General features: G+C 38.4%; 1 protein-coding gene across 1 annotated transcript; it reads left to right on the forward strand.

Annotated features, from left to right (window-relative positions):
- Positions 1-3,546: 3,546 nt before the first annotated feature.
- On the forward strand, positions 3,547-14,608 carry lhx9 (LIM homeobox 9). Its single transcript, XM_014999590.2, has 5 exons — positions 3,547-4,356; positions 5,092-5,294; positions 6,075-6,433; positions 10,027-10,229; positions 10,770-14,608. Exons 1-5 carry the CDS (start codon positions 4,177-4,179, stop codon positions 11,022-11,024), a joined length of 1,200 nt encoding a protein of 399 aa, XP_014855076.1. The 5' UTR covers positions 3,547-4,176; the 3' UTR covers positions 11,025-14,608.
- The last annotated feature ends 3,842 nt before the right edge of the window (positions 14,609-18,450 follow it).

The following is an 18,450-nucleotide window of genomic DNA, read 5'->3' on the forward strand; positions in this document are numbered from 1 at the left end:
CCTTCTAATCTCTATGCAAACACAAACATTCACGGCTGCTGGTGCGTTTTGTGACCGTGACTCTCATTTGCGTTGATTGCAACCAAACAATCCGGAGCAGATGCATTAACGTTTTGCATTACCCGGGTTGTTAAGATTTAAAAATAATAATAACAGTAATGCCTTTTATAATTTTACAGCCGCTTTTAAACTCAGTTTCTGTTCTTGTTTGGGAATGAAATCCTCCATGCAGAGGAGGCCATTGGCTCGTGCCTTCCCGTTCTCCTGTTTGATGCTCTCTGTTGAGGGCTTTCTGCATGTAAGAGAGAGGGGAATATTTAAATGTCTTGTGTTTTAATTGACGCACGAACGGGAGCTGCGCGCTCTGAAACGAGGACCACCCGTCCCCTCCTCACCCCCCCCCCCCCATATCCCCCATCTACAGGCAGCGTCTCCTCCGCCTGTCTGTCTCCTCTGCTCTGCGCGCACAGTCCGCAGCTCCTCCGCCTGCGCGCCGCACAGGGGGATCTCACAGCCTCAGGTAAGACCCTTTCTGCAACTCTTCAGTCTTGGGGCGATAATAACACAGAGCGGGGCTTGATTTGACGGAAAAAACTGGAGGAAATCGACGGAGGAATGTGGGTTGAGAAATGCGCGCGGCACATGTGAGGATGTAACGATGACACGGTTGATATTCTGCAGGATGAACCGGGATGTGATGGAAGGTAAGGCCACGGATTGATTTTTTTTGTGCTGCCAGCAAATCTGTGATCGTTTATTGGCCAAACTCTGGATTTTGCAGGTGGCTTTAAAGTATGAAAAGAAAAGAAAAAAAAAAACAACAACAAAAAAACAAAAAACCAAAAACGCGTTAAACCATCAAAATCCAGGCGTTTTAATTTGGATCTGAGAACTTTTACAGTTTAGATTTATAAGAGTCTCTGCTCTCTGACGATATACGAAAATAAGGGGGTAAAAATGGACGTTTGCAATTTGTATTATTTAGGTAATTGGTAATTGATATATATATATATATATATATATATATATATATATATATATATATATATATATATATATATATATATATATATATATATATATATATATATATATATATATACACACAATCAATAAATCACGCTTTTCTTTTAATCCTTCAAAATAAAACTCTTTCACGTCTTAATATGGTAAATGTTTTTTTTATCTTGATTTACGCCTAGAGTCTATATAATAATGATTAAAGTCTAACTCTAAAATCGTTTTTTTTCTTTTTCTTTCTTTTTTTTTTTTTACAAATAAATAAATAAATTACAAAGGGCTCGTAAGTTCATGGTTGCGAATAGAGATGGGGAAGAAATAAAACAAAACGACAGCAACAAAGAGCTGATTTCTTCATCCCCTTGGTGTTCACTGACACACTGCTTAAACCCTCTTCAGTCAAATGAAATGTCACCGCTGGAGGCAATGGGTCAAAACTAACGAGACAAAAAAAAAATACATTATCTTGTACATGTTAGACTTTTAAACTTATGCGTTTGGATGAACAAAAAATGCATAAATGCGTAAGTTCCTATTTTCTAAAGGAGGAAAAAAAAATCAGCGGCGTGAATGAATTTCACACAGAGATGGCTTGCTCCTTTTTCCCCCCTCTCGGGGTGTCTTTGTCCAGGTGAAATGCGATCCGTTTTGTCCATTCTCACCGCTTTGCGGCTGCTGCTGAGACCCTGACAGAGAGCAAATGAAGGTTTCTGCTCTGAGAACAGCTGCAGCTCCAGCCCGTCCAGGAAGGTTCAGGCTTCAGCTTACAGCGCCGCTATCAAGGGGCCTCCAATTAAAGCCAACACAACTTCACTGGGGGGGCGAGAGAGAGAGAGAGAGAGAGAGAGAGAGAGAGAGAGAGAGAGAGAGAGAGAGAGAGAGAGAGAGAGAGAGAGGTGGGGAGGCGGGGGTCATGATGATCTTACATGTCTTGAAATGAAGCATCCACACCTGCAAACCCTCCTGAGCATGTGTAAATCTATTATTTGAGCTATAATGTCACTTTATGAGTATTTACCTAATCAAGATAATTATTAGAACAGCAATAAGGCCGGTATCCCCCGGCTGGACTTAAAGCTGGCCTACAGGGGCAGTAACCCAGGGCCCATAGTAATGGGGGCGTGAAGACAAATTTAATATTTTTATGTAGATTTTATTTATGAAAAAAAAAGTTAGAATATATCAGTGCATATATCTTGCAGGCCATACTCCACATCTGCTTTCTTCACATTGTGTATTCAGCCCTAGCATGCATGGCACCATAAACGTTTAGGCCTTTCTTGTGTGAGTGTGTTTCCAGAACTGACACTGTTGCTTTTCTTTTTTTTATGAGGATTTGTGTTTGTTTTTTTGTTTTGAAAGAGCAGTTTAAAAAGACCGTCTCAGAAAAACTATTTCTATGTGAATAAGGCATAAAACTTCAAAGTTAATGTGCAACAAACTAATTAGTGAATAGGGCACCAAAACTGGCTCCATCCCAGGGCCCCCCATGCTCCTAAATCCGGCCCTGTGTGAGCCTGGGTAGTTTTCACTCCCTTCTTGTACTGCAACTGAAATTCTTTAAGTCTGGCCCTTCTTCTTTTTTTATTTAATATAAAACAGCTTTCACACCCTTTAAAAGTGACACTGATCTTTATTATATTGCTCCACAGTGGCTCTCATGAAATGCAATATTTAATAGAATTTCATGCAATCTTTTTGGAAAATATTACCAAAAAAATTGTGGTGATGCTCCATCACATCAAGTCTCCTGTTGGTAAATAAGGTTTTCACGACTTACAAGAGATTAAATGTGTTGATGAGCCCAAGATTCCTGCAAAAATGTGACACATAATGGAAAGGAGAGGGAGTTTTGTTCTGCATGACATTTACAGGTACATATTAATGTGTTTTTATCACACACATTGTGGAAAGAGGAAATTTACTTCTTGGAGTAAAAAAATCTGATTTTTCATAAATGGAAATAGAGATGAATTTGGTCTATGCAAAAGCATACATACAATGTTTATCCTAATTTTTTCAGTTAAAAAATGAACATTGTGTTTTGGACAAAATCCTAATAATATGCTTTATTTTACATTTTTATTATTATCATTATTATTTCAAAATGGTATTAATGCAACCTGTTCCCGCCTTCTACGCTGTCACAGATCTCTGCCCCGCCCCAACTGTACAGCAGGAAGATTTATTGCGTTATTTCAGGGCATAAAAACACACGACTTGAGCCAAATAGCAGCGTGGTTTCAGAATAAAACTGTCCGTAAACGCAACACAGTGGGAAATGTAGTTTTTCTTCTATTTCTTTTATATGTATTTACAAACAAAATCTTTATATTTACTAATCTTTGGATGCATATTTAAGTATATCAGTTACATACAATTTATAAAATATGCATAATATAATATAATATAATATAATATAATATAATATAATATAATATAATATTTTGGTCTATTTCAGGTAGATGTTTTTTTAAAGCCCGATAAAGGCAATGAAAACGTGAGGATAAAGTGATGCTTTTTGATGAAATAGTGACAGCTCTTTGTTGGTGAATAGAAAATCAGAGGTGAAACTGAGAGAGCGAGAGAGAGAGAGAGAGAGAGAGAGAGAGAGAGAGAGAGAGAGAGAGAGAGAGGACTCCTCCTACCAAATTATTCAGACTGGGCCGGCTCTGCTCTGCTCTCTTCACAAATACAACACGGTTCTCAAATCCAGGCAGTCCCAACCTGACCTCCAAGCACCGAGGAACCCCCTCCCTTCCTCCTGCAGCACAAAAAGAAGAAACCCAAAACTTTGTGACATTATTTTTTGGCAACTGCTCACACTGTAGCCCCCTCCTACTCCCCTGGTCCCTCTCCACCACAGCTTCTACATCGTTTTGTCGCATCATTTGGACTATATACTTTTTTTTCTTCTTCTTTTACTGGATGAGAGACATTCACGGGAAGCAGGAATTCAGCGCCTCTCCTCCTGTCCCACCCATGCTGTAGTTTTTTTCTGCTTTCAGCCGAGGAGGTGGTCTAAATCACCAGGGTTTGGTTTGTTTTTTTTTTTCTCCTGTTTTGTGTTTTGTGTAGAGCCCAGTCGGATGCGCTGAGAAAAACAAAAAAAGAGAGAAAGAAAGGAAAACGGGGCGCAGCGCAGAGGCACGGTATATGGAAGTTGTGAGCTGCAAAACAGAGGCGAGCAGTTGCACGTTGTGTCCAGGACCGGGAGCCATGCTTTTCCACGGGATCTCCGGGGATCACATCCAAGGGATCATGGAGGAGATGGAGAGAAGGACGAAGACGGAGTCGCGCCTGGCGAAGGGCATGCAGCTCAACGGCAGGGAGTCGGTAAGAACCGCGGAGATGGAGCTGAAATTCAGACCAAAATTCATTTTTTAATACTCGATCATGTCAAGTGACGTGATACTGTATTGTTTCTAAGGTAAGCAGACCTGAGCTGCATTAACATCTTTATTGGCACTTATTTTCAACTTAATAATGTGCTTGAATTTTTCTAATTTGAAATACAACTGAATAATGTATTATGAAAAATAAAATAATTATTCTTATTGAAATATTAAATACTGTTCTTCTAAAAAAAACAACCAAAAAACTTAAAAGAGACCAAAAGCAATATATTTGAAGCATATCTAAATAATTTGACAATTTGACACCTTGTAGTTATTTTTATATTTATTATTATTATTATTATTATTAGATTTACATTAAACAAAAAGTGTAGATGTTTTGTACTAAACAGATTAAATAAAACAGCTACCCAAGGAAAAACAAAAAAACTACAAATATTTAACTCCGTACTTAATTTTTCTGCTGTTTCGTATTTAACCTCATCTGGTTCGAGATGTAACAATAAAATGTTTATTTAAAAAAAAAAAAAAAAAAAAAAATATATATATATATATATATATATATATATATATATATATATATATATATATATATATATATATATATATATATATATATATATATATATATATATAGCCTATATAACCAATTTTATATAAATGAACGAATTGGTTTCGTAATCTTCCCCCTTTCACACCTTGTTCTGTTCCCCAGACCATGACCTCCATGAGCCCGGAGAAGCCTGCCCTGTGCGCCGGCTGCGGTGGGAAGATCTCGGACAGATACTACCTCCTGGCCGTGGACAAACAGTGGCATCTGCGGTGCCTCAAATGCTGTGAATGTAAGCTGGCGCTGGAATCGGAGCTGACGTGCTTTGCCAAGGATGGGAGTATTTATTGCAAGGAGGATTACTACAGGTAAGAAGACCTTGGATAAACATCGGCGCGCTCTGGTTTTAAATGCTCAGCTCTTTAGTGTAGCCATGTCAATATAAACCTTGATTCAAGAACCTGCTTTAGGCCTCATTCTTGCACACTAACATCATAATGGTGATCCTGGAAACAAGTTTTGATACTAAAATTCAAGTGTATTCGGCACTGGCTCAGGCAGGAATGCTGTGACTATAATGCTAACCACATGGACATGAATGCATGAGTCACCGTCTCTTTTTCCTTGCGCCTTTTACTCGTTTTGAGCTTTATAAGCCATCGTTTAGTTTTAAAGTAACCCATTTGTGGCTTTTTTTCCTGGGCACTGTTGAGCTTTCCCCACATTCTCACATTGAAATAAAGCGGGCATGCGTGCTACCTGGAATGCCATCATTAATACAAAATACAACTGTAAAATCAGAAGCATTTTTTTGCTTACTTCTATTTTGTTTTATTAACAAATATGACGCTAATTGATTATGTTGTATGGAGCAATGACTGAGGTTAAGGTTGAGTTTTTCTACATTTAAGGGAGAAACGGTTTAAACACACACGCACACACTCAGTTTCAGGCCAGATGTGGCTATTAGCGACATCAAAGTGCGGGCCTATACGTGCATACATTATTACTGAGTCACACACACACGTTTCACCTCACCTGGACACTGTAACCCCCCACGTTAGCCAGCTTCAAGTTAGCATTCAGTCAAATTGGAGATTATTTTATGTATGCGGGTTTTTTTTTTTTTGACGATGCGTCTGTTCCAGAAGGTTCTCCGTGCAGAGGTGCGCGCGCTGCCACCTCGGGATATCCGCCTCGGAGATGGTGATGCGAGCGCGCGACTCCGTGTACCACCTGAGCTGCTTCACGTGCACCACGTGCAACAAAACCCTGACCACGGGCGACCACTTCGGCATGAAGGACAGCCTGGTGTACTGCAGGCTCCACTTCGAGACGCTGGTGCAGGGCCCGGACTACCATCCGCAGCTCAACTTCGCCGAGCTGGCGGCCAAAGGCGGCGGCCTCGCGCTGCCCTACTTCAACGGCACGGGGACGGCGCAGAAAGGGAGGCCGCGCAAGAGGAAGAGCCCGGCCATGGGGATAGACATACCCAGCTACAACACAGGTGAGTGGTCCAGGGGGTGGGGCCTCACACGTTCACTTGCATGGGCTTTTATTTTTATTTTTATTATTTTTATTTTCTAACCCGGATGTAAATTAACTATTTGACCTTAAAAATTGGACCGGTCCAGCAGCAGCAGAGCAAAGTTAGACGAATCACCCCCCTCGCATAATTTTTGCAGAATATTAATTGCTGCGGTGGCCTACATCCTAAAAGCTCCCATGAGCCGATGGAAGGTTGACTTTGAAAGCTTTTACTGAAATTTGTCAAGCAAGTTTCTTGATGTGGAAAACTGCTTCTCTTTGGGGACGCTCCTTCTGATTCCGTCTTTTCAGCTCGTTTTCACTCAGAATCAAAATCAGAATAAATAAATAAATAAATAAATAAATAAATAAATAAATATCGGATCATTGTTATTAATATATATAGATTTTTACAATTTTTCTTTTTGATTTTAAGAACATAAATATTGCTCCCGTTACGCATAAAATCCTTTGTCTCCCAATCTGATAAATTTCCTCGCACTGCGCTCTAAAAACCCGCGTTCTACAGATTTTAAGATAAATACACGTCTCATTTAGGCCTTTAAAAAAATAAAATAATAAAAACAAAACATTAAACATTATTTGAGGCTAGTTGAGCCTCAGCTTTCAGTTGAGGCGTCTCACCGTTTCCGAGGTTACACAAAGTAGCCCATAATCGAAATTTGACCTCTGCGTCAACCTCCTCGTCAACTTCTATAATTATATTGAATTTATATCTTGATGACTTTACAGTATTAGGGGGTAGGAGGAGGATTGCTTTGAGGGAAAAAATATATGTTTTACTAGTTTGTTCTTCCAAGCTACTAAACTGGATCCTCGCTGCGTAAACTTGCGTTAAATCGCCACTTTTCATCTGAAATCTTTCTTTTCAGTCGCCTGAATGTTACGACCCCGACCCCCCAACCTTCCCCGCTGCGTCCCCATTTTGTTGTCGCTTTCCGCGAATTAGTGTGCGGTTGAGAAAGTTTGTCATTGTGCGCCCAGTTTCCCCTGCTCCCCCGCTGAATGGAACAGGGGGAGGAATAGGGGTAATCTGCGCGTTAATTGTTCCTTGTTAATTGAAGGTGACGTTGGAATCCCTGGCCTCCTGCGCCGCGGTCAGTGCGGTTCTCAGGGACAGAGCAGCTCCGCGCACAGGGGCCTGCAGCAGGGACAGGCACAGGGCACTGTACAGTCCGAGCTGCGCTCGACAGAAAGGAAAAATAAAGAAAGAAAAAAAGAGCTTTATTTTCCCCAAACACAACTGCGAAGGATTATGCAAATCTTAAAGTTCCCACTGTTGCTTTTATAGGAAGCAGGATAGCTTTTGCGATTTGTTTACGCTCCACAATGCCGTCACAACAGGAAAACAAAACAAAACAAAACAAAAAAAACACTGACAGGCAATTGTAAATCTCACAGCTAAATGATGTCCGTATTAATTCATTAAGCTCCAGACGCAGTAAAAGTCCCAATGGGAATGTCTCATATGGGACTCTTTAATAGAATAATATAGATAGATAGATAGATAGATAGATAGATAGATAGATAGATAGATAGATAGATAGATAGATAGATAGATAGATAGATAGATAGATAGATAGATAGATAGATAGATAGATAGATTATTTTAATAATAATTTTAAAAATGTGTTAGTCTAATACTCCACAAAATTAAAGTGAAACTGAGTCACAGCAGGTAAAAAGTTAAACTGAATAATTCAAAGCGGTAAAAAGCCACTTACAGACAATAATAAATCCCTCCGATAAATTTAGTCGACATTACGTCATTATTAGGCAGCACAGACACAGCAAAGGTCCCATGGGATTATTTAATTTATTAATTTATTTGTAGAATATAATAGATTGAAATTGTGTATTTTATATATGCAACAATATAAACATATAAAATCAAGTTTAGGCTTTTTTTTGCCGCTCTGTAACTTTATTTATACAAACAAATTTATATCAGTTGTATTCTTTATTTTGGGTCTAATAAATGTAAAAACTATAAAACATAAAGCTTCTCAGCTCCATCAGCAGGAGTATTATCCCCTCCTCCTTTCCTCTTTTGACTTTGCCATTTTGAACAGACTCAGTGTACATGTCCCATTACTGTCTCACACTGTTCATGTTAATACACCAACGTGTCAAACCCAGAGACTCACATTCCTGACAAATTGGAAGAGGTTTCGTTTGAGGTTTTGTTTGTGCTTCAGTAGGAACATCCGTGCATGTTTCCACCAGGGGAAAGGTGTGTATTCCCCACCGCTCGGTGAACGCGTTGCTCTCCTATGCATATGGAGACCCCTAGTGGGTGATGCTGAGAGAAACACCGTCCAGTGAGGACTGGAGCACAGAAAGCAGACAGATGGATGCATTCATGATGCTTTAAAATAGTAATAATAAAGAAAGAAATTTTTATGCATCTTATTTTTGTCCTACATGAAAGAGCAGATTTTAAGCACATGTTTTATAACATTATATAAAATCTATCTCTCCTATAATTAAGCTGCTAGTGTTTTTGCTCTCTAGGTAATAAACTATATACACATTATCTTACTATCCTCAAATAAAAACACAACTCCACACAAAAAAAAATCAATGCAATGTTCTTGTTTGAACATTAGATTTTCACTCATTTGCAGCGAAAATGATAAAAGTCCAACCTTAGCAAACCAAATTTCTATACTTTAAAAGAAGGAAATGATCTGTTTGCCAGGCCAAAAAGTTTCTGCAACAATTTACCAACTTTCGGAAATAGTGCGATTCTTTCTGTCACGCTGATAAATGCTGGAGCATCTGTGGAGCGTTTAGCCAAGCATGCATACCGTTTAGTGAATCCATTTCAGGTGCTTTACTTTCAAAGCTGCTGACAAATGAGGCCCATTAGGCCTATTAGTCCCTGCAAACACAAGCAGAGAGCATTTAGCCTGGTTCCAGTGTTACTGTAATAATTCATCAAACTGTTGGCTCTATTTTGGTTGGTTTTAAAACTTATATATTTGAGATGGAACGACAGTAGATTCCAGTTGTATGTTGCGTCTGTATTGGTTAATACATATGTTAATCATCATGCTCTCGACTCGTAGCAAACAACAAATGTGTAAACAAACTTTTCAAATCGGACAGCATGTGATTCATTTTTGCTGAGAAAACAATTCTGACTAAAATAATATGTTTATTCACTAATAAACCCTTGATTTTAGCCATATTTTGATGTAAATTGTATTTTTTCTTATCAGTCTCCGAGTGCATTACATCATCTGGAGGCAAATTAAGTTATTTGGAGCAACTTAAATCAATTTTAGGGTTGTTTTATTTGTAAGGAAGAAATTATTCACATTTTTTTTTTTATCATCTTCCAATTAAAACCAGATGTGCAAACTTTAGATTAATCCAATGCATCAGAATAGTTTTTGCAAACAGTGAAATGCAGATATTTATTCACTCAAATAACTTACATTTTTGGCAGGATTGAGAATATTTTTTGAAATTCTAGTCTCCAAATGAGTGTTTCTGAATCCGCGCTTCATTGTTCTGACTGTGCTCTGCTCCCTGGCCTTTGTGCAGGCTGCAACGAGAACGACACCGACCACTTGGACCGAGACCAGCAGGCCTACGCTCCGACGCAGAAGACCAAGCGCATGCGGACCTCCTTTAAGCACCATCAGCTCCGGACAATGAAATCCTACTTTGCCATCAACCACAACCCGGATGCCAAGGACTTAAAGCAGCTGGCTCAGAAAACAGGCCTCACTAAGAGAGTTCTGCAGGTAAGCAAGCAGCCATTCCTCTTTACTGATGTTTTCATCCCTCACACTGAATGTTTGCATCCCTCTCCCCCTCCACCTCCCCTTGTTTCACGCCATCAATTTCATCTCTTTTAGTTTTGCTTTGTTTTGTTGTTCCATGTAGTCGTTAGATGTACATCCAGGGGCCTTTACATTAAATTTCCTAACTGTTAAATGCTATTTTTTCTAGAAAATTGAAAAGTAGTAATAAAGAATGCAACCGAAAGCTAAACACTGTTATATTACTCATAATGAGAGTGCATATTTCCTTTATAGCTGCAGCTCTTGCATTTAAAAAAAAATAGGTGCAGGATTTTGATTTGATTTACTGTCAAAATCACACAATAGTTCAAAATAATGATCATATTATAAAGGTTTATATATCTATAGAGAAGGGAAACTGCAGTAAAACCTGTCATAATTTGATATGTAATGATTTGGTGCTTTCTTTAAAATAATAATAAAAAACAACAACTATACTTAAACACAAAAAGTAAAAGCCACACTGGGATTGGTTTGCAGGTTTGGTTCCAAAACGCAAGAGCCAAATTCAGAAGGAACGTTTTGCGACAGGAGAATGGAGGTGTTGATAAGGCTGATGGCACCTCACTCCCTCCACCCTCATCCGACAGTGGGGCCCTGACCCCCCCCTCCAGCGCGGCCACACTAACAGACCTGACAAACCCCTCTATCACTGTAGTGACCTCCGTCACCTCTAGTTTGGACAGCCATGATTCGGGGAGCCCTTCGCAAACTACCTTGACAAACCTTTTCTAACAAGCTATCTCTATCAGACTGATTGTTATTTCAACTGAGTTTTGTTTTTGCTCTTTTTTTTTTTTGGACTTTCTTTAAGTTTTTTTTTCTTCAACTTACATTTATTTTTGTAAATGACACCTTTAAAATGAAGCAGAGACAAGTCCTGGGAAGAGACAGTGCTGTACTGTGTACACAAACAGAAACAACAACGGCTACAACAGCAGCGACCACTTAGGAAATTTCTCTAATGTGTAGCATCTCAAGCTGCAAAGATTGACTTTTGGATTCTTGGACTTATTTGGGGTTAAAGAGATTGAAAAAAATTAATTGTCTTGGATTGCAGATTTTATTCGGGGGAAAAAAACTTGAAACTTGGCTGGAAATTTAGACTCTGTCTGATCTGACTTAATTTGTGTATTTGTAGTAAAATATGTTTGAAACACGCCCTCCCTAATTTATTGTTAATTGGTGAAATAAAAAAAAATATTAGTGCCAGAAGTATGTATATGTATGCACTGTGTTCGCACTATCAAGATTTTTTTAATTTCTTTGGTTCTGCGTTGGAATAATTTGGAAAACCTGTCGAATGTTCTGTATATGGGTAACTCCAGAAAACAGGCTTTAATTAATACCGAATGTTTTCAGTCTGAGAGGCTGACTTTGATGGAATCAGACGCCGGCAATCTGACAGAAGCTACATGTAAAAGCATCTAAATTTACATTGTAAAGCACCTAGACGGCCGCCAGACAGAAGCTGAAACCACACACGGCCGTTTTTCTCATGAATCCAGAAGCAAATCCCACACTCTGTGCAGTGGTAACTGTTCAGCGCATCCATTAGTGGAAACTGATGATTTAAGAAAAAGAAAATAAAAAGCAGCAGAAGAAATTCAGATCAGTTGGGATCACTCGTGTGTATGACAGAGCGCTTTCTGCTTTTGGGGACTTGCGGTTCTCACAGAGCCTGGTAAACATATCCACACACCCACAGCTAAACTCAGTTGCACAGTGACAACATACTGCCCAGAGAAAAGTGCATTATTGTCCTTATCATGTTGCTCAGGGTAATGACGTGATTTTAAATGTAAAACAAACAAAAAAAAAAGAAAAAAAAAGAGTCAGGGGCTGAGAAATTAGGCGGTTGCGACGCTGCGGACTAGACTTTAGGAGCTGACAGAACCAGTCAAAACATCTGACCTCAGATGGGTGGAGTCGCGAGAAAAAGCCAGTAGGAAATCATTGTCCATGTGTTCCCTGTTTGTTACACTTTCTTTATTGACACTTGCCACTGAACAGACCAAAAAAATAATAGTTTAAAAAAAACAAAACCAACAACGCGCCCCTGTTTCTTCTGGCTGATAGATGGAGCGAGAAAACCTTCAGATTTCATTGTGAGCGTCACAGTTTGTTCTCCTGCAGAACAAAGTGCCGCTCTTGATCTACTTCATGAAGTAGACGCCTAACTCAGTTCTACTATGTGCCTTAATGCTATAACTTGGGAGAGAGTTTGTGAAATTCAGGATCTATGTGTTCTTTGTTAACTGACTCACATCCTTTTGGCGCCTCACTAGTTTTGTACTGTTTTGCATCTTATTTCCGAAGATCTTTTTATGGTGTATCCTGTTTTAAAAGTAAAAAAAAAAAAACAAGAAAAAAAGTGGGCAGGAGGGAGGGGCAGCGATGTCATAGAAAGCATTTGTGCACTCTTTCAGATATAGTTGGGTAATCCAAGAACCTTATATATTGATCTTCGTGTTAATAGTTGAGTACAGTAAGTGTTCTATCAAGATTGTCCATGTTTCCCTGTTTCTTGACAAAGATGGTGTATAGAAACTATTTCCCCTTAAATATTTATGGACCAAACGGTTGTTATATATCTTATTAAATTTGTGTGAATAAAAATACTTTGCTTTAAACGGGTTTTTTATTTTTCATTTACACTTGCCATGTTTTTGTGTTCCTTCTTGAATGCAAGTTTATCACATCAGCAAATGCAAGAGAGAGAGAGGGAGAGAGGGAGCATGAGAGAGAGCATTCAGTAATTAAATACAAGCTAAACGTCTTCATTTTTGCTTCCATTTTTAATTTCTATTTCCTAATTTATGATGTTTATGGTTTTTTAACGTAATGCCCCATGGATTTGCATCTAAACCCTGCAGTCAGAAACATTGAAATTGCTTTTTAATGCATGAACATGGCTTTAAATTTTAAATAAAAGGAATGCTGCAAAGCACATATTGATTTCTATATCGATATGCATACGTCGTCTATATTTATGCATAACATATTGGTAAATCTAAAAAGTGAAGTGAGAGTAAAATGCAGACCGCGTAAAGCCAGGTTGCTCTGTAGTTAATATATTCTTACTCTATCGTTTCTTTCAGGGAGAACAAATCTTGGGGCATTACAGCCATACATCCCGACGTTTGAAAATTCCCTAAAGTATTAAGAGAAGGGGAAAACTTTGATGGGAATTCCTCACCATTGAAGACAAAGACAATTTTAGGATAAGATGATAGCAAATCGAGAACAAATAAAACAACCAACATTAAAAAAAAAAAAAAAATTGTGCCAGATGCAAATGTGAAACAGATTTTCTTTTTTTTTTTTTTGTCTTTTAAAGAGTAAAATGTTTGAATGCATCAGCAGAAGAGACCAGTGGTGTATGATATTTATGCTATCAGTGTGTAAAAGTGAAGATTTCTGTTTTGGAGTAGAAAATTGTAAAATTTTTCATGTGATATAGTTTAAAAAATTACTCACATAAAGAAAGGATGTGATTGAAGGACACCTAAAACAATGAGACAATATGGATGTTATTGGTATGAACACACACACACACGCACACACACGCACACGCACAGGCACACACGCGCACACACGCACACACACACACACACACACACACACAGACACATGCTGCTGCCCTCCTCCTACCCCCCATCCAAGATCCAGCTTGCTAAATAGAAGTTTTCTTTTGTCACAAGTGTCATTTCGTAAAACACATGGCCTCCTCGAGACTCGGCAGCAGGATGCCCATCAAATATGATGAGTGTATGAAGAGGACTGCAGAGCTGGAGCTTTGCCATCTGGCTGTGCTGAGGGAAGGAAGTATAAAAAGAGAGAGAGAGAGGAAGAGAGAGAGAGACAAAGTGGATAAAGAAGAGATCCTCATTCTTGCATGCACCTCATCATCTTGTTAACATTTTCCTCGAGGTTGTGTATAATTTCCTTTGATCCGCTGTATGATTTATTGTTTGCTGCAAAAATGAAGCACATGAATTATATACCTCCTGAGCAGACAGCAGATAGGCACTGTTGCTTCAAGCTTATTTGTTCTTGACATTCAGCTTATAACTGTAAAGGGTGAAAAATGCATTCCTGGTTTCTCTTAGCTCATAACTGTGGTTATTTGTGGAAGCAGTATTTCTCTCGTGAGTCTCAGAACGTTACTGAATATTTTTGGTTCTCACACTTGAGGTTCTTCATCAGTTACATTTCTTCTCAGCATCACTTTTTTTTTTTTTTTTGCTTAAAGCTGTTTGAAATATGAGTCATGCAATTGCAGAAATAATTGTTTTTGTAATAAAGGTGAAAAAGCACTTTGTTTTCAGCATGATATGTGATGTACGGTGAATGGACAGCTGCTTCTGAATAAATTAGAATATCATTTCAAAAATCGCTTTTTATTTCAGTAATTTAACTGGAAAAGATTAAACTTATATCGAGGTCCACAGGTTCATACTGTGGTTATACTCTGAGATGCTCCTGTTTATTTTGATGATTATGGCTTACAACAACAACAACAACAACAACAACAATTCAGTTTCTTATTTTTCCATTATTTTTCTATGCTATAGCAAAGTTATGTGAAAAACTTTAATGCTCAGGTGTCCAGCAGTTATCTGCGAAGAGAGTAAGTCAGAAAAATATCTTTGATGAAGAAGCTGGGAGTTCACAGACTGCTGTGTGTATGGAAAATTAAGTGGAAGGAAAAAGTGCAACGCTCATTTAATGGTTCTACGTAGATTAACAAGGCAGCTGGAGTCACTGATTCAGCAGGACTTGGACATCATTAGTGCAAAGCCATTGCAGAACCTGAAGCGTTTAGCAGAACTGGACTGGACTCACTGGTCCAAAGTCCTATTTCAACGTTTCATCTTAAAATCATGGTTCCAAAGTCTAGAGGAATAGTGGAGAGGTAATCCAAGTTGAAATTCCTACAGACGTTGCAGACCAGCTCCACCACCTGCATGCTGCACCACGTTGATACAGTAATTCATGCAAAAGGAGCGATCAAGAACTGAGTGTAGATTCTCTGCTGTGGAGATTTCTCTACTAAAAATAATTTTTTATTGCTGTTATGTAGTCTTTTAATTTTCTGCAAAACAAAATTTAATTTTGGCTTTTCATTGGCTATAAACCATAGTCATCAAATAAAACAGAAATATTTACGTGATGTAAATTAGTCTGAGTGTTAAACTGCGGTTTTATCGGTGAAACTGAGCAGAATTTCTGATTTACAGAACTGTATCTGAATCTGCAAAGCGGGAGGTTTGGGGTTCGTGCTGTGTGGCACAAATGCTGGGTTTGCATTTCAAATAAAGACAGAGCCAGAAAAAAAAAAAGAAAGCCACACCAGTAAACAGGCTGGTGCTGGATTCCAACAATGTGGGGAAACGCTTCAGTCAGTCCGAGAGGAAAGCTGAGCCGCCGGGGCGCCTGAGCGCCGTGGCAGCAGGGCTTGTGTTCCTCGGGTCTGATGGGAGGAAGGTGGGCAGGTTTGACACCACACAGCTACGGGAAGCCCAGATGGAAGCAGAAACACAAACAAACACAGCCAGCCCCTGCTCCGGGTTCTGGAGCTGCTGCTTGGAAATTCTGGACAACGTCATGACTCCACGCTGGCAAGAAATTCAGAGCTTCGCTTCTCACTGGAATGTATTTTATCTTCAATATATTTATTTTTAAGGCTGGCCTTCTTGAAAGGCTCTGCTTCGCCGTAAGGGTTGCTATATTCCAGTCAAAGTATTGTTTTGTGTTTTTTTTAATTTTTTTAAAATAAAAAACGTGTTTATATATTTGCACACCTGATGTGTTTTGGTCCTTTAACTTAAACAAGTAAATAATTTCAGATGTCTGCCTGACACGGGCTACATTAAATGTAAAATCCAGGACATGCACGTCATTGTGTGGAGCAGCAACAGGTAAGAACGGCGTCCTTCTGCTGACTGACATCCTCCTCTTCCTCTCTCATCTCCTCTCCCTGTTACAGTAAATGACAGCTGTGTACTCTGACTAAAACAATGCTGACAGGGCAGCATATTTTCTGTCACACAAAGAGTTTGTTCATAAATCTCAGCTGATCCTGACAAACGTAGCAGATAAAAGGAAACAGGAAAACCTTCCCTAAATGCCACTTTGGCTTAAATGTGTTTAAGATGCAGCTCTGGGTGGAGGTTAACTGAGGTCACAGTGCATTAACAACGACTGGTTCATCATTTTGAATGCAGCTGCAGAAATCAAAACAGAGGGAATTAGCAAAGGATTTCTAAACTTCCTGGGTCAGGGGTCAACCTGTGGCTCTGGAGCCGTAAGAAGCTCTTTGAACTCCCCGCAAAGGGTCTTAATAAATGATAAAGAGCAAACTATTATAACAAATACAGGTTTTAGCTGTTTTCTGTTTTTTATGGAGCTATTACTTCAAACTTCCACAAGTGTGTGACATTAAAGTCTATTTTTCTTGTAACTTGTTTTGAAACTATTTTCAGGTGTATTTTTTTAAATGATCTTCCTCAAATATGAAAATCCCATAGAAGAAAATATATGTTTTTTGTTTACTTTAAACCCTAAACATAAATATATACGACAACAAATGTCATATGTTACATATTTATAAAAAATGTTTATAAAAAATATCAAAGTGGTCTTTCTTTCTTTGTTTCTTTGTTTTTTTGTTTCTTTCTTTCTTTCTTTCTTTCTTTCTTTCTTTCTTTCTTTCTTTCTTTCTTTCTTTCTTTCTTTCTTTCTTTCTTTCTTTCTTTCTTTCTTTCTTTCTTTCTTTCTTTCTTTCTTTCTTTCTTTCTTTCTTTCTTTCTTTCTTTCTTTCTTTCTTTCTTTCTTTCTTTCTTTCTTTCTTTCTTTCTTTCTTTCTTTCTTTCTTTCTCTCTCTTTCTTTCTTTCTTTCTTTCTTTCTTAAAGAAAAGCTCTTAAACTTTATTTTATTCAGCTGGATTAAGACAAAAAGGGTAAAGGTTGCTGATCCTTTACCTCGACTTACCCATAGACTTTCTCCTCTCTATATCACTTTAAATTTGAATTTGAAGATTTAATATCCCACCATTAAATGAGATCATTAGTTTTCACTTTTTGTGACTTAATAAACCAGTTTATGCTGCGTAGACATTCATAAACCCTGCAGCAGATAAATCTACTGTGACACTGTAAATGTTAAGAGACTTTTGTATTGACAGTAAACTAAAACTGGATTATATGGCATGTTACATGGCAGCAGACTTTATGCAAACGGTGGTTTGCAAAAATATGAACACCTTCATAACATGAGCAGAATGTGGTCATAGTTTTGAAACGCTCCACCATCCTTTGCCAGTTCCCTCTGTGACATCATTTGTTTCCCTGCCTGGTCCACTGATTATTACTCTACACTTGTTCACCTGTTTAAGATCAATTCGTTTTTCTTTCCTGTAAGTTTCCTTCTTCTTAGCTAATATAAGTTCCTGTTTGTATTTTGGCCCTGAATCAACTGTATCAAACATGACAGCTGTAAAATTTCAAACCTTAGGATATTGTTTTTATAACCTAATCAGTTCTAAATGTCTCCACAACTTCATTTCAGGCCTGTTTGCTGCATTTATTGATCTTTATGATACTAATGTTGCATTTATTGGGATTTAATTAGTCACATATTGACTTTATTTACTAATTGGTCAACTTTTCAAAACATTTATTTTGTTTTCTATTCTATTTAGGGTGATAAAATTAAAGCGAGTTGAGTATATGTGTATTCAGATGTTTAGGTAAACAATAACCTGGAAATTATCCTCTTGTTTTTACCCCCAACTTTTTGGCTTTGCACTAATTTGAATTGGCCTAGTGTCTAAAATACGCTGATGTTTGAAGTGGTTGCAATGAAATAAAATGGGGAAATTGGTCAAAGGGCAAGGCATCAGAAATGGTCAACACAAGAGAAAACAGATAAGTGATCCAGTAATTTACAACATTTTTACAATCGGATGGGGACCGGCTTATTTTCTAGGTCATCCACCAAAGTATTGTTCTTGCACACACATTTGAGGTCCCATACAGCCTGAGTGACAGGCGACCGAGCCAAAGTATGGGATGATCACTGAGGCGTGGGTCACATCTGCAGTTTACATGCTGCTCTGATGGTGTCGTTCCCATTGTCACTGGTTCTGAGCATGTG

The sequence above is a fragment of the Poecilia mexicana genome, unplaced genomic scaffold (genome assembly GCF_051168715.1).
Source record: "Poecilia mexicana isolate PSO_F unplaced genomic scaffold, ASM5116871v1 scaffold_4, whole genome shotgun sequence".
NCBI classification, from domain to species: domain Eukaryota; kingdom Metazoa; phylum Chordata; class Actinopteri; order Cyprinodontiformes; family Poeciliidae; genus Poecilia; species Poecilia mexicana.

Excerpts from the sequence above, each read along its gene's own strand:
- lhx9 (XM_014999590.2), top strand. The coding sequence starts at position 4,177 with ATGGAAGTTGTGAGCTGCAAAACAGAGGCGAGCAGTTGCACGTTGTGT. Across the intron at positions 4,357-5,091 it reads AGCTCAACGGCAGGGAGTCG|ACCATGACCTCCATGAGCCC; the intron begins GTAAGAACCGCG and ends TCTGTTCCCCAG. Across the intron at positions 10,230-10,769 it reads TCACTAAGAGAGTTCTGCAG|GTTTGGTTCCAAAACGCAAG; the intron begins GTAAGCAAGCAG and ends ATTGGTTTGCAG.